This window comes from Pagrus major, chromosome 6, assembly GCF_040436345.1.
Source record: "Pagrus major chromosome 6, Pma_NU_1.0".
NCBI classification, from domain to species: domain Eukaryota; kingdom Metazoa; phylum Chordata; class Actinopteri; order Spariformes; family Sparidae; genus Pagrus; species Pagrus major.
The window spans coordinates 27,407,144-27,423,212 of NC_133220.1; the positions used below are offsets into that span (position 1 = coordinate 27,407,144).

The following is a 16,069-nucleotide window of genomic DNA, read 5'->3' on the forward strand; positions in this document are numbered from 1 at the left end:
TAGCTGATACATGGCTCAATAAATAAACTCTAATTAAACCAGTCCCTCCTAAAACTAAACTCAACTGTCAGTGTAACTGATCTGGATCTTATCATAGTTTGAATCTAAACACATTAGACCAATTGACTTTCATACTGAACATACAGTAAGTTGATCTGAAGGATCAAAACTTGGCAAAATGCATGCTTGATGTTGGCAGAGTCGACATGAATTATTTTGAATAAGCGGCTGCTGTACTGTATATTCAAAGGTTATATTAAGTCTGGACTATGTGTTTCTGTGTGGGCTGGTGAAGACTAGAAGGCATGCAACCGTACAAACTGCTGAGGTCCTGCTTCCCCCGACTGACATAACGTTTATCCAACAAAATAAGAAAAAAAAAACGACCACCAGAACCAGTACAATGACTGAATTTCTGTTTCCAGATCTGCTTTCTTTTCATCTACTTCTGTCTTTTTCCCCCATGATACTTTAATGTAAAGTGAGCCAATAAACAACACAGTCATCTTGAAATATTTGTTTTTAATCTCTCAAATTATATACACAGTTTTCACACTGTATTCAAGATTTTCTGTCAATATACATTCACGATTATAAAAAATTCTAAATACAATTTCATATCTGATTTTCTTTTCTGAACACCTCTCTGTACGAAACTACTGCTGGGATAGTTTACAAAACGCCTTCATGAAATAGGCACAGATTTAAGCAGTTGACACACCGAGCACTTAACAAATAAGACACGATGTACAAAATTCACAGCGCGGGTTCCTCACACACCTCATTTGAGACACAGATAAGGCAATGGATGGATTCACGGATTTGGAACAACTTGGATCAAGTCATTAAGAAATCGGGGCTGATTGATCCAAAGTTAACTGCTTGCCTTTTGTTTTTAAGCCAAGTGCCATCAAATGATTTCATAACTAATGAAAAGGCTGTTTTTTTAGTCATATTTTGCCTTTAAGTACCTAAAGCAAAGGCTGAAAGTGGAAAGAGAGAACGTCTCTCTTAACTATTTCCTACAAATGCCACAAAATGGAAAATGGAATGCACAAAGTGTTGGTTCTTCATCCAATTTCACTAGAGCTTTATCATATTCCATGACAAAATCATGTTGACTTTCATAATGTCAATTAATAACAAGCCTGAGAGTGATTTACCTCAATTGATATGTATTTAATAGAGAAGAAATAATCTGAAAGCTAATTTTCACAGGGGAGGTGAGTGTAAATGTTAAATATTGCAGTGATACAGCACCTCAAACATTGATATTCAGTAAGTAATGGGAAGTGTAACTTGATAACTAGTGTTAAAAAAAAAAATTGAAGGCCTTGGAGAGCAAAGGCTTGAAGTCGTGGAGGTCTGTAAAAAAAAAAAAAAGGCAGACGGTGCTGATCTGAGGCTGATATAAATGTTGGTGACGGGCGGACCGAGAGCAGTCGGTTTACACTGAGAGTTTTCTATTTCTTGATGGCGGCCACTGCTTTCTTGGCGGCGTCATCCAGGTTGTCCGCTGCTGTGATGGGCAGCCCGCTCTCGGACAGAATCCTCTTGGCCTCGTGGACATTGGTCCCTGGCAGAAACAGGAAAATACTGTTACAACAGGTACACAGAAAAATGACAAAAACTGGCTTAACAAGGTTGAACCTGATCTGCCATCTGCACTGATGTAAAAACCACGCTGTGTGAAAGACGAAGAGTTCCTTTGGAGGAATCACTGCACATGAAGACAGATGGATGGAGTTATGGGTGAACGGCGGCAAATTCAGCCGCTGATCCGAAAGCGGCTTGGTCTCTGAGCAAAGTCTGCGAGGCAAGAGGGCAATTTGTGTGTGTGTGTGTGTGTGTGTGTTTGTGCTCCTCCTGACTGCAGCGAGGTCAGGAGCAGCAGGTGCTGGGTGATACGGTGGCGTCCATGCCCCGGTAGACCCTCAACCAACCAGAGAGAGAGACACCCGGAGACACTCTGCACGGCCCCGGGGCTCCACACGCTGAGCTGGCTGCCTCCCAGCGCTGCATGCGGAGCAGCCAAACACCAGCCTGACATGGCTGTCACAACACAGGGCAGGGGGGCGCCGCGGTGGACGGAAGGACACAGAGAGGGAGAGGACGGAGGTGGAGCAAGGGAGTGAATAAGCGGGTGAGAGAGAGTAAAAGGTCAAACGAAGCAGAATCACCCACGCTGCTAAAACAACAAAAGGCGGCTGTTTATGTGGCATTTACTGATTTCACACATGAAGAGGTGATGGCAAAGAAGAGACTCTTTACACAGTGTGTCTCATGTGGTTTCAACTAGTCTTTTTTTGGGTTACTTTCTTATTCCTGTTCTTATTCTTATTTTGTTTTAATTTAATAGTTAATAATGTTGTTTTTTTTCCTGAAATTACTTTGCCGTCTTTATGCTGCTGCAACACCTGAATTTTCCCACCGGAGACCAATAAAGACTCATTGTATTTTAAATAATGACTACATCATATACCACTGAAGAAGTCAAACAGCATTGTGTAATCCGATTACTTTGTGCTATCACTTTAACCACTTTTCTTTATGCAGAAAAAATTATGCAATTGCTGGGGCAACCCGGTAGATCAGTTGGTAGAGCACGTGCCACATGCTCAGAGGCAGCGTCCTTACCACAGCGGTCCAGAGTTCAAATCTGACCCGGGCCCTTTGCTGCATTTCTGCCCCCCTCTCTCTCATCCCATTTCCTGTCAACTCTCTAAGCTGTTCTGTCCAATAAAGCTACGAAAAAAGGCCCAAATGTAATAATAAATAAGGTGATGCTGCACTGGGTCAGGAGTAAAAACTGAATAACATAAATGTAAAAAATCAGCTGCTCTTCAAGGATAAGGACAAAAATCGAGCACAAATAAGAGAGATGACTGTCTGGCTTACTTGCAAAGAAACTCTGGCATGGCTAGGCAGTCTGATATATAAAAATCCTTATCAACTTAGTGGATACGTCATGTTTAACTCCAACATGCAGAAAATTAATGAAGCATTAAAGGTGCACTACTGTAGTTTTGGGGGAGAAATTTTAATCAGAAGAAGAAAAATCTCAATTTCATTGATTGATTTTAATGCCTAAATAAACTAAATAAACAAACTCTCTTCGTTTTCATGACTGACTCAACTGAATAAACAAACTGACCTTAAAGGACAACACAGTTTCATACTGTTTTACTTTGTTTATATGTGGCGGACCCTGCCACCTTTGTAGCTTCAAACAGTGTTCTGGGACCTTATTTTCCTCTGAGAACAGCGTGTTCATTCAGTTATGGATCAAACACATATTTCTGACTTTGCATTATGACTTTGTTAATAATATATAATTAATATGAATTAATTAATATAGAATTAATTCAATAATAATTGTCTGAGTTCAAATTTCTTTTCCAAAACTACATAGTGCCCCTTTAATTTTGAAGTAATTTATAAGCAAAAAATAAAAAAATAAAAAATGAAAACAATCATTTGTTCCAGCTAAACACTCATGTACAGTATTTACTGTATGAGTGTACCAGTGTACTGTTAAATAAGTGGAGCTGCGTGTGTGTGTGTGTGTGTGTGTGTGTGCATGCTCAGACACTTACAGGTTGACCTTAGCTCTCTTGCTTGGCGTGTAATTAAGACCGCATGATATGTGAATTCTCTGAAGGCCCGGCCACCCTGATCAATAGACCTTTCATGAGGAATTCTATTACCAGCGCCACTTAACGCCTAATATTTCATCTCTTTAGTCCAGCCAGATAATAAGTCATTCCAAACACATTTCTGCAGGCTCGCACTCCAAACAATCAATTCCACAATGTAATTAATTAGAATAAGAGCAGGAAGAGGCCTTGCTCTGGCACGTAAACAGGGGGGATCGGGTGTCCCGTGTCATCTTGTGATCAAATAGCATAGATTTTTCTCTCTCTGTAAAGTCTCAACCGGCGATGCTGTCGCTCATAGAGAGGAGGGGGGGGCAGTGCTGTATGCTTTACATTCAATAGGCTGACCTGTGTTAACTTCATTGGGATTGACGGATCCATATTATCATACTGACAGGCTTATCTGTCAGATGATTAAAACAAAGTTGCTGCACAACAAACTTGAAACAAAAGGAGATAAAACTGTGGGAGAAGCTGCCATATGTGCCCACAGCAAATACATAATGCAGGAGACACACTGAAAAGACAAATATGCTTATGGAAAGTGTATATAGCACGGAAACAACGCATGTGTTTTTGCTTGTTTTTTCACACCATAAATATTCATGGGAGGCAATAGTGTGTCCGCATTGTTCAGACCATATCTGTCTTATCCATGTTACGTGTGAGGGGGGAATCACACATCTGTGGGTGTGAGAAATAAGAGGCATGCAGTTCATGTATGTCTGAATATATGTGTGTGTGTGTGTGTGTGTGTGTGTGTGTGTGTGTGTGTGTGTGTGTGTGTGTGTGTGTGTGTGTGTGTGAGGTGACTGCAGTTCCACTGTGAGCAGTAGGGAGCACTGATAGCTCACAGCAGCAGAGGCAAGGACAGAGCCCAGCTGGATACAGCACCACTAAAAGTGTGTGTGTGACGAATGTATGTGTGTAGAGTATGCCAAGTATATGAATGTGTTCACCTGCAGCCACTAGGTGCTGCCAGAGACCTACTCAGAGCCTGGACCAAGAGACATTCAGTAGAGGCACAATGCACGCACACATGAGGCAAACACACCGAGACGGACTCTAATTTTGAAAGATTTTAACAAGAAATTCCATGTGATTAACTCTGAAGAACGACATTAAAACGGAACAAAAGGAAAGATTTTTAATGTCCCATAGGAAGGAAATGATCGCAATATATATTTAGGGTTTTATGGGCTTATTCATCAGTAGCAATGACTATTGGCAAATGGGATTTCTGGCTTTCAAACCTCAATTTAAATTCAATCCCAATCCACAGGGCCACCACTTTCTCCCACAACTCTGAGGCCTGCTCCAATCAGCTGATCAGCCTCACAACACCGCTCAGCCGCGAGTCTGTTCAAGCCAAGACAACAGAAGACCAGGCAGCGTTAAGTATTACTCCATGTGATATATTGCCACTTCACAACACATTTCTGTTTGGATCTCCGCTCTAATTAGCGGGCTTACTTGGTGATTATTGTGAAAATGTCACTTTAATGTGTGAGTCAATTACAGGCCACCATATTTCACTGAGATAATAAGGCCTGGGGTGGTGCCAAACACTTCCGCCGGAGGAGTTCTGTTGATGCTGCCGTTCCTACATTTGTGACTAATTCTGTCCTAACAAGCTGAGTTTCCTGAAGCTAAGATCTGATGTGAGGAGGAGACTCAGATGTAGAGAGAAACTCCATTGTTCTGATGGTAGACTATGTAGCTTGTCTTAGAAGAAATAACAGCATCTATATTATCCAAATGAATAGCTGATGTCATACATAATAAGGAGTTATTGCTACAGCCTTACCTGGTGTGGTATGACTAATTGTGGCTAATGTTAGCAAACTTTTAGTTAAATATTGTTCTTTAATCAACATTACTGAGTCAGTTTGCTGACTCTATGACTCTTCTGTTCTTCTAACTTTTAGTATTTACCATGGGCCTGATTCACAGCAGACATTCTGACTTGTCACAGTGGCAGAAGCAGGTGTTACTAATAACATTAACGATGGCTCAGTTCTATCCAAGAGTCCTCGTAAGCCACGACAGTGTGACAGTGAGCCAGCATGAACAATAACTAAGCCATTATTAATCTTATTATTTACACCTCTGCTTTTCCCACTCCGAAGTGTCACAAAGTCTTCATTGAAAAGGCTTTTTATCTCGTCACTTTTGGAGACTCTGGCCGGTGTTCGGAAAAAGTTCAATAAACATAATTTAAAAAAGGGGCACTATGGAGTTTTAGAGAGAAGACATTCAACTCAGAATATTAATATTTACAATATTAGTGAGGTAATTATAAGAACTAAGAACAACATTTTTTTCCCACAACTGAATAAATAAGCTGTTCTCAGAGGAAAATAAGGTCCCAGAACACTGTTTGAAGCTAGAAAGATGGCAGGGTCCGCCTCATACAAACAAAGTAAAACAGAATTGAATTGTGTTGTCATTTAAGGTCAGTTTGTTTATTCAGCTTGTTTATTTATTTATATACCCCAAAACTACATAGTGCACCCTTTAAAGTTTTACCAAAAAGTAAATGAACCCTTTTAAAGAACTCAGTATTGTAGACTTTCTAATTTCTGTTTCGTTTTTGGCCAATTAAATGTGCATAATTATAAATAATTTGAATAAAACATTTTTTTCTTATTTTGTTGAACAGTGACTAAGTAAAGCTAATCTGAAACAGATGGAGGAGAATCACATGCATCTGAAATGTTTGCTGAGAATCTTTTGGCAGATATTCTGGACTGATAAACTATGTGCAGTTGAAAAAAAAAAAAAAGCCCAAACAGTTAATAATATCACTGAATAGTAAAGCAACATTAAGTAGAAATGAGCATTTTGTGCAATTTGGGGCCCCCCACAGTTTCTGAGTGTAACATCACTGTTGTAAACATAAATCCCAGGTCTGTAACAATGCGTCAGACGTAAAGTAAACATGTATGTAACGCTGTGATCCTACCCTCTCACTGAAGTTACATAGTGCAGAAACAAGTGCTGGCGGAGTGGCTGAGACAGAGACACCAGTCACCCTGTTACAAAACACTGTACCATCAACATGATTTTGATGCAGATATTAGAAGGTAAAAAAGTTGCATAACGTTGCTTTAAAGAACAGAGATACTAAACGGTATCTTTCGAATTTTTGTCACTGCAAGCACAACAGAAAATACAAGCGTCTTGGTGTCTTGCTACGCCCAGTTACCTTGGATTACTGGTGTAAAAACATTTTTCTTTCATCACTGGATGTCATCATATTTGTTCTGACTTTGACTGTTAATCCTCATAATAATCAGTGGCAACAGTGCAAGTTTTCCCTTCGCAGCCAGAAATGGATGAGCCCTGCTCCTCCCTCCTTATCCTGCGTGTCAAACATCAAATGCTTCTCATTTGGACGCCGAGCGAGATACTCCTGAACAGTGCAGACTCCTTTCCTTTGATGTGCTCGCCAGTCATTAATCAAAGTTCTCATGTCTCGTGTGTTGTCTAGACTCTTGTTTGAGAGAAACACTCTCTGTAGCCAAGTATACCAGATCCACAGAGCATCTCTGACAGGCTGATAAAGAGCCTTATTGTATTAACAAATAAAATCACTGTTTTCAGTTTTTGTGCAGCAGTCATAAACTATTCAATTCTTGTCTGGTGCTTTTTAGAGACAAAGACAAGAAAATAATGAAATATGGGTTATTGTTTAATATTTACATCTAAGCATTTCTTAATGTAGATTTAAAAGGCTAAATAAAAAAGGTCAGATCAGAGTCAAAACAAGCCTGAATGTGCATATTTATGTATATCTGTTTATGTGTGTAGCTGCAGCAGACGGTTATTTAAGCTATAATGATGCTGTCAGGACTGAAAAGGCCATCTCAAGTGCACTATAGGACCTCGCATCTCTTTTTAATTAAATGGGAGAAAAATGGCCAGATCTCCTTTTGAGGAGAAAACAGCCTCCACTGTTTGACAGACAGTTGGGGAATGGCTCTGTAAATCAATAGGCCGGGGAACAGAGTTAAGCGAATGCAGTCACCTTTATTCCAGGACTCTGAGGGCTATTTAAGGGGAATTTTTTCCATAGTGGTAGACAGCATCCTCACAGAGCAATATGTCTTTGTTCACACTGTGGCCAAAGGGGGCAGTACAGTACTTCCTCAGGTATCTCTTCCTATCAGTACCTTAAATATTAGTGTTTCTCCATGTGCGTTCTTGTGCTGAATCTGTAGCTTTAATTTTCAGTGTATGAGCACAAGTGCTGAATCTGTATCCCACAGACTGGCTGAGATTTAGTTAGACTCTCAATCAGCCCACAATAAACACTTCATGCAACCCTAATCAACTAATTCCACTATCAGCATCTAGACCACATGGTCCTTCTCCTCCACATATGGGAATATTAAACTCTCCACCAATGAAATCAACCCAGGCCTTTAAAAAGAGCCTTCCCAATTAAAAGTGTGCCAGTTAATCCATTCTGATCCTGCTGAAGAGCGCTGGGCCGTTCTCACTGCCCTGCGGTCAGCCTAGCAAGCTGAGCTGATTGATTCTGAACCAATCTTCTCCACAAGGCTGCAGCCCAGGACGTAATGACCCACAGCTAAAGCTTGGATTAGGCCCCGGCCAGCAAAACGTGGTTGGACCAACCACCAGCAGTGACCTTCTGGACTCAGCTCGGTTTGTGAGTCAGGTTGAATTACATGGCCTAGTATGAGAAATGTGCAGGGACTAATTGAGGGTCTGTTTTTCACTGCCAATCCGGTCGCTTCTGTGGCAGTTCAGCAGTTATGGAGAAACTCTTCAGCCAATCAGTTGGCAACATGAGGACAGACAGTTGATAGAAATTACACACAAAATTATGACGTTGATATGATACTAAATATCTCAATATGACACTGAAATGATACTACGGCAAAAACCTAAAACATTGAGAAAAGTAATGGAACAATATACCGTATTACATAATAGATCATGATACTTATTTATTAATTCGAAAAAATACAGAAAATGTAAATACCATTGACTATGATTACCATTACCAGTACTATTTGACAATAAATTGATAGCTACCTCCTCTTCCTTTTGTCAGTTTTGTCATCAGGATTACACCAAACTACTCAACGGATGTCCATGAAACTTGGATGGCTGCGAGTACAAAAGGGGACTGCTGGGCCTTGGCGGAGGTTTGCACCCTACTGAGTGCCATTCTAGTTTATAACTGGTGTTGTTGAACTGCATACTTGTGAAAGTCTGATTTAGCAGCTTCTAAGTCATAGTAAGTTTACTTCTTCAGTGGGAGCCTTGTGTTAACATATAGAAATCAATGCCATTCATACGTTAGGCTAAAGCTAAAGCAATTAAACATTATTGCCCTTAGTTGTCAGTGGCAGGTTGACATATCTGTCAGCAAGATGCTTAGCCAGTTTGGATGTGTTGGCTCCCTCGGTCTGCGTGGGTTTCAACCATCTTTTACAGACAGGCTTTGTGATGTCCGTGAGCTAACCTTTACTGTGTTTGTGTTAGTGAAGTAATGCCATATTTTGCTCCATGTGTCTGACTGTCAACAAGCGGTGGACAGATGGCAAGAGGACTCATACTTGCAGCTACGTCTAATATGAGACGTGCATATGAAAGATATTGTGGTAAAGTACTGTTTTAAATGGCAGGGTATTGTGATACCTTTCTAGTGTCAGTTCACTGTGTAACACTAAAAACAGTTGCATATTTTGCACCTTGAGCTTTTCCGACTGGCACCAGTGTTTAACTACATGTGTAATTGTAATTGCTGGGATTTGGGTGTAAGCCACACATCTTTCCTTGTTTTGGTCCAGGTGCAAAGCCAAAAGGAGGCACTAATATTACACACCTGCACAAAATCTGCTTGTGTTTAGTGAGGAAATAGTGAAAACAATGTCACAGATTCTTTAGGGATGGTGTTCATTATTCTGATCTGTCTGATGTTTGCTACATCTATCTATCTGTGTGTGTGTGTGTGTGTATGTGTATGTGTGTGTGTTTGTGTTTACAGGCCTCATTTGATTGCGAGTAAAAACCTTTAGGTTATAATATAACAACTGTTGGGTTCTAGAAACCGCTTCCACACCCTGACCTACAAACCACATTAGCAGAGTGTGTGAGGACGCACGCACACACACACACACACCACACCACGCACGCACGCACGCACGCACACACGCACACACACAACCTCACTGCTCTGGACACACCACTCAGCAGGATCTTGACAATTAAGCTAACCACCAACTGGCCCCGCGCCTCCGGGAGTCACCGCTGCCATCCCACACACACACACGCACACACAACTGAATAGGTTCCATTAGCATATACAGGTGAAAGGTGAGCCAATCAGTGCCGTCTCTGCTGTTATTCTGGCTGGCGCTAATGACGGGTGCGGCAAAATGTGACACGTATGAGAAATGCACTGCTGCTCTTACTGGGACACTGGGCCGCAATGAAGACGGATAGGCTCCAGAGAGAACAGCAGCAATAATACAATGGGTCCAAAGTTTAAAACAATGGGCTCTAAATCCTGCTGCACTCCATCAAAGCTGTTATATATACAGTTGTCATTAGAAAATAGTAAATAAATACATTTAAAGTTAGATACAACTAACTATATTTGAAGTGATTATTATCCCAGGTTTACTAGCTTTATTTCATGGAAGTTGATGCTACTTGTCACATGTGTTATGGCTATGTGGCTAGCTGTCGCAGTGATAACAAGAACTGTAGTATAGAAAAGACCCATTTCAAATTTAAGCTTGATTTGCTGTTTACATGACACGAATGCTGATGTTAGAGATGCTCTTCATCAGACTAAAGATGTACATCATGTCGAGGCAAAAAGCTCGAGTGACAAGTGCTGGAGGTGTGAATTTGGTTTCATATTGTAGCTTTGAGGCCAGTGTCATAAACAGCATCATGAAATCCTCATTAAGGTCAAGTGCTTTCAACCCAGGCCAGATGAAGATCAATGGTCCATGCTTCTGAGGGGGCGACACAAATTTTGTATTGTGTGAGTGTCAGTGGGGACCAGCTTGTACAAGCATGTGTGCACATTCTCACCTTCCAGCCTGACCACCAGCGGCACCTTCAGCTCCAGCTCTCGACAGGCCTTGGTGATGCCGTTGGCGATGATGGCACAGTTGACGATCCCGCCAAAGATGTTGACCAGGATGGCTTCAACCTGTGAAGGAAGACAATGAATAAATGATTGAATCCAGCAGCGGGGGACACACCTGTGAACAAAAATCATCCATCTGTGGGTCACAGCGGGGCAGTAGCACTGAAAGTAAGAGCACTGTATTAGCAATGAGCACTGAAATCCACGTGGAAAGTGTGAAAGATGCACATTTGTACTGTCCAATATTTATTGTGAGGCGAACAAATTTTGCCAAAACCGAAGTACAAAGTGTTCTCACAGGGTCCAGTACAGCTGGTAACCCACTTCACCACTTCAGTGTAAACCTAATTCTTTCGAGGTTGAAATCCACTTAGACATACAACATTTAGTAGAGCAGCCTCACTCCCAACTTTGTGTGCAATAGGTCGTGCACCCACAGGCAATGCACCCCGAGGCTATACAATATAAAGCTATATATCGTTTGGAGGGCAGCAGCAGCATGTGAAAGAGGCAAAACTGGAGGCAATAATGAGAATACTTCAGTGGGAAGCGGTGTCAGGACAAACAACATAAGCTACATACCTGGCTGCTTTTCCAACAAATGTGACAGAGCAATGGATCATTTTTAGCCTTTAAAACTGATTTACATACCATGTGTGGTAAAAAAAACACGGCTAGTATAAAAATAAAATAGTATCAAGTTCACCCACACAGACAGCGGTCAGCAGATCCAATAGTCAGTTCCCATCCCATCCTGACCTCGTAAATAAAATTCTACTGGTATCACTCCCAAATTTTAAGACGACCTTCGCTTTGACAATTCCATGTTTTCCTCGAGGCTTTTAAGAACAAACATGCAAGTTTAAACACACTAAGTTGTGCCAAACAATCCTGCTGTCTGTACTATGTTCACTTCAGCTGTCTTGCAGTTTCTTTGTAAAATATATCTCCAGCTATCTCACAGAATGAGCACGAAACTGATACCACTAAGTAGTGAAGCAAGACTAGTGTGTGTGTGTGTGTGTGTGTGTGTGTGAGTGTGCGTGTGTGTGAGAGTGCGATTACACTAACAATCTAGCACTTGGTAATTACCCTGGCTAGCTCAGTGGAAAAGTAGACTGAGAGCACACAGGATTAATCCTCCATGTTTGTTTATAATCACTGCTAATCTGTTAGCGCCGATTTGGATGAGCAGCTTGTGGGTGTGTGAGTGCGTGTGTGTGTGTGTGCCTGTTGTGAATGTGTATGTTTTTATGTTTTCAGTGTGTGGTAATGATGTTTATAGGGAGAGAAGATCAAGGACTTGGATAGCTATCAGAGCGACAGCCATGGCATTGTCCTCTCCGTGCTATCCAAATGAGCATCTCCTTATAAACAGCAGAAAATGACACAAGACCAGGAGAGAGCTCCAAAACAAACACAAACGTAGGCAGTAGCATAAAGACTCCGACGCCATGCAAAGAAATTGAGCAAGCTGTTAGGTCAACACGGTGTACTGTTTCAAACTGATTAAGTACATCACACAGGGATGTGACCAGGAATGCAAAAAAACAAAGGAAAAGGCAAGCGAGCATTAACCTCCAACTGCAAATGAACATGACTCAGATGTTTACCTTTAAAACAAAGAGAAACAAAATGAATCATGACCTCTTGATTACATATGTACAGCAGGTTTTATCCATTTCATGAGACTTTGTTGTAGTTCATTTAAACGAGGTAAGAGTAATTTCGTCAGCGAGTTCATATTGCGTACCATGTTCCAACAGAGCACATGACCCCAGGGACGGGGACAGGTGGACATTTACATCATTGATGCTTGATGCTCACATGCAGAGTTGATTGACAGTGTCTACCTCATGTCATGTCATGTGTATTTTGTATTAGTGTCAATATCCATACTTGTGATTAAGGAAAACCCTCAGTGGGGGCAGCTGACTGAAGTTTATTCATTCAACTTTATAAAAACTTGTCCTGTAAATAGTTCTCTTACTCCTGGGATCAAAAACATTGATCCTACCTCGTAACTTCCTACCATTTTCATATTCCACGTCCAAAGATCGGAACACAGGCCTTCTGTAAAAAAATCCGACATCAACGGGGTTATTCTCTTAGTCTTAAGAAAGCTTTCGAAAGCGCCAATGAAGATGTTATACAACTTCTCTTGCAGGATGAGTATCACTCCTTGTGATAAGCACACTCATCTCCATGTGTGTTAATTTAATGTAAAGTGGCTATCATATTAAAGAGCACAAGTCAAGCTTAAATGATTCCATGGTGTTAATTTCTGTTTCTTGGACTGGTGCAACACGACTAATGGGAACCTGCTTCCAATACACATTCACCACACACTGATGTGTACGTGCAGGTGTTGACTGGAAAACTCAGCAGGCATGAATGCGTGTCATCACATCTTCCAGGTGCACAGCCGGATTCACTTACAGTACAGACACACACACTTGTAGAGTTCTACTACAGATAAAGCTACATTAATTTGCTTTTTATAGAAAACCAACATATCAGTAACATCCTATTGAAGGACGGGCCTGAATGTAAATGTGTGAAGAGTGGCAGACGGTGAAAGAACTGGATGAGAGTTTAGCAGCAACAGAAAGAGGTGTGAAATGATACCGGCTTGTTGGTTCTCAAACCTCAGCCGTATATCGAACGGTTCCTCTGACAGCCTGTTAGGCACGATTCGCAGTTCACAGAGTGTATGTGTGTGTGTGTGTGTGTGTGTGTGTGTTCTCTGCTGCCTTAGGGCACATGTGTGAATGTGTGTTTCCCCACTGGCTTGTGCAGATGTGGCCTACAGCAGTGGCTCGAGGTCAACATTGACAAAGCCACTATGAATTTGTACACAGCCACTTTAAAATGAATGAAGGACAGATGCACATCTGGAGCTTGAATATTATAAATCCCGAGGCTTGAGTCTGTAAGTACAGTACATCTTTAAGCCTAAATACAGTGGAAACTGCTTACAGTAACCACAGTTACAGTAATCAACATCTTATATGGATCAAAAAGTTTGGGACAGAATCACAGTAATATTTTCCTGTTTAGATAATTAGTTTATAGTCATCAAATAGTCTGCTTCCACAACATATACTCTCTTCAAAGCTTATGACAAACTAAAACAAGCCAACGACATGCAGCAGCGACACATGGTCTTCCTAAGGCTACCTTGTGTAGTCCATTAAACAATGAGAAACAATTATGTCTGCTTGTGAGGGAGACAGCAAAAGATGTGCTCAGGTAAAGCACCTGTGGTTGAAGCCACCCTATTCAAGTAGGTTGATAATGCCCAGTCACCTAATGCTCCCTTCATCGCACCCTTGGTGAGGTAAAAGCTGTATTGAGTTTTGAAACAGCCAATAAAATTCAGTTAAATAGCAAACATATTTACAGTTCAGATGTCTGGGGACGCACCGATATATCGGCCAATGTTTGTGTTGTTGACAGCTATCAGCCTATCTGCAAATAGGAATGGCAGTGGCCGATGTTTCTCTGTTGTGTTACATCAATTTTGCACTGGCACTTTCATGAGTTGCTGGCGTGTGACACCCCTGCTATCAGTTTGTAAGGCTATGCAAGTACCAAAAAAATATTTGTATTAGGTAGGTAGTTATCCAGTGAGCTATAAAAGGCTTTTGAAGCAGTTTGTACAAAAACAAAATTCAAAAAAGCGTGTGAGAGAAGGTTATGTAAAAGATTTGTTCATAAATTTGTATGAACAAATTTGTGCTATTTCAAAGATACTCTAATTAAGGGCCCAGATGACTTTTCGTGACGGTTCCATTATTTTTTTTATAATAAAGACTTTGTTTCTCTGCCACAAAAGGGGGAATAATTAACAACAAAATCAAGGTTCAAGTTTTATTTATTTATCATTTTACAACACTGGAGTTGCAAAAATAAACTGAGTTTGAATCCCTTTATGCTACTTCACAGAAAATCAAAAACAAAACTAACTATTTTATAGTGGACTGTGGAGGTTGAATTAGGGACCAAATGAGCAACAACAACAAAAAAACCCATTCAGGGGGATCATCAATTTCACAATCCATGCATCTCTACAAATGCCAATTAGATTGTAGACTGTAAACTGCAAAAAAAATGGTTATAATAATCCTGCGCTCATAGTGATCAATTTGACCCAATATACCTGTAAGAGGTGTCCACTTTAGATTCAAATTACCTCGACTTGCAGTATACATGCAGGAACAAAGATCCTATGAAGCAAATATACTTGAATGACTGGATGTTAAGGGTGATAATAGCTGCATACAAAGTGCAGTGCATTACCACTGAAATGTATTTAATGTGGCAGTGACGTTAGTCTCGTGCTCATCTTGGATAGTAGATGCTGAGGCACAGCAATACAGGACTCCACCCAATGATATCAATGTCTTTACATAATGGTGACTATATAACACAGGGTTCTGGGTGGGTAAGACTTTATACATTGTATCAGAGCGTTTGACTCAGTGTCTCACACTCGCATACACACGCTCGCGCACACACACACACACACACACACACACACACACACACACACACACACACACACACACACAGCATGATCTGGCCCCCACTGGGGGGCAGCAGAGATTCAGATGCCTTTTTGCAGCCTCACGAGAGAAGGCTCTATTCTCACACTATCTGCAGCCCATTTTTCAACTCTGTCTCTATTGGGAAGAACCATATTTCTTCCATTCATGCATCTACTATTGACACCCATGTATATTAATGATACATAAGACATGATTTATGTAGCTTGGCACAGAAGTAAATGCGGTTTATAAAAATATGGATGCAGCAAGGATTGAGTTGCACTTTTCAGGACTTTTCCTATAATCTCTCTGGTTTTGGTTTACAAGCAGATGTACAGCCTAAAGAACACTACGTTCCCCTGTTCTGACCTATGACCAAAAATAAGCAGACATTTGATGTAGAAGTTCTTCCACTTCTGCTGATTTCAACTAAAGATCACAAATCCAGAGCTTCAACACCCACACACACAAACCACCCTACTGTAATCTGGAGAGTGATAATGTGATACTGCGTGCCCGGAGGGAACGCAGCTTTAAATTGAGAATACGGAGAGACATTGGAGTTAAAGGAGCAGAAACATTTAAAATGTGAGCATCTTATTCATCTCTCTAATCAGATCCTCTCCTGGGACAGCTCATTCAGTTCTAAAACGCAGTATGTACTTTGATCAGACATTTCGGCCCCTTTTGTGCTAGATTGCACTGTGCACATTAGATTTAAGATA

General features: G+C 41.0%; 1 protein-coding gene across 1 annotated transcript in view; it reads right to left on the reverse strand.

Moving 5' to 3' along the window:
* Positions 1–505: 505 nt before the first annotated feature.
* suclg2 (succinate-CoA ligase GDP-forming subunit beta) overlaps positions 506–16,069 on the reverse strand; it is a 102,103-nt gene continuing 86,539 nt past the window's right edge. Inside the window, exons 10-11 of the mRNA XM_073468119.1 lie at positions 10,737–10,857; positions 506–1,576 (exon numbers count right to left, since the gene is read on the reverse strand). Of these exons, the coding sequence (XP_073324220.1) occupies positions 1,464–1,576; positions 10,737–10,857 (234 nt within the window). The 3' untranslated portion in view covers positions 506–1,463. The remainder of the gene's footprint in view (positions 1,577–10,736; positions 10,858–16,069) is intronic.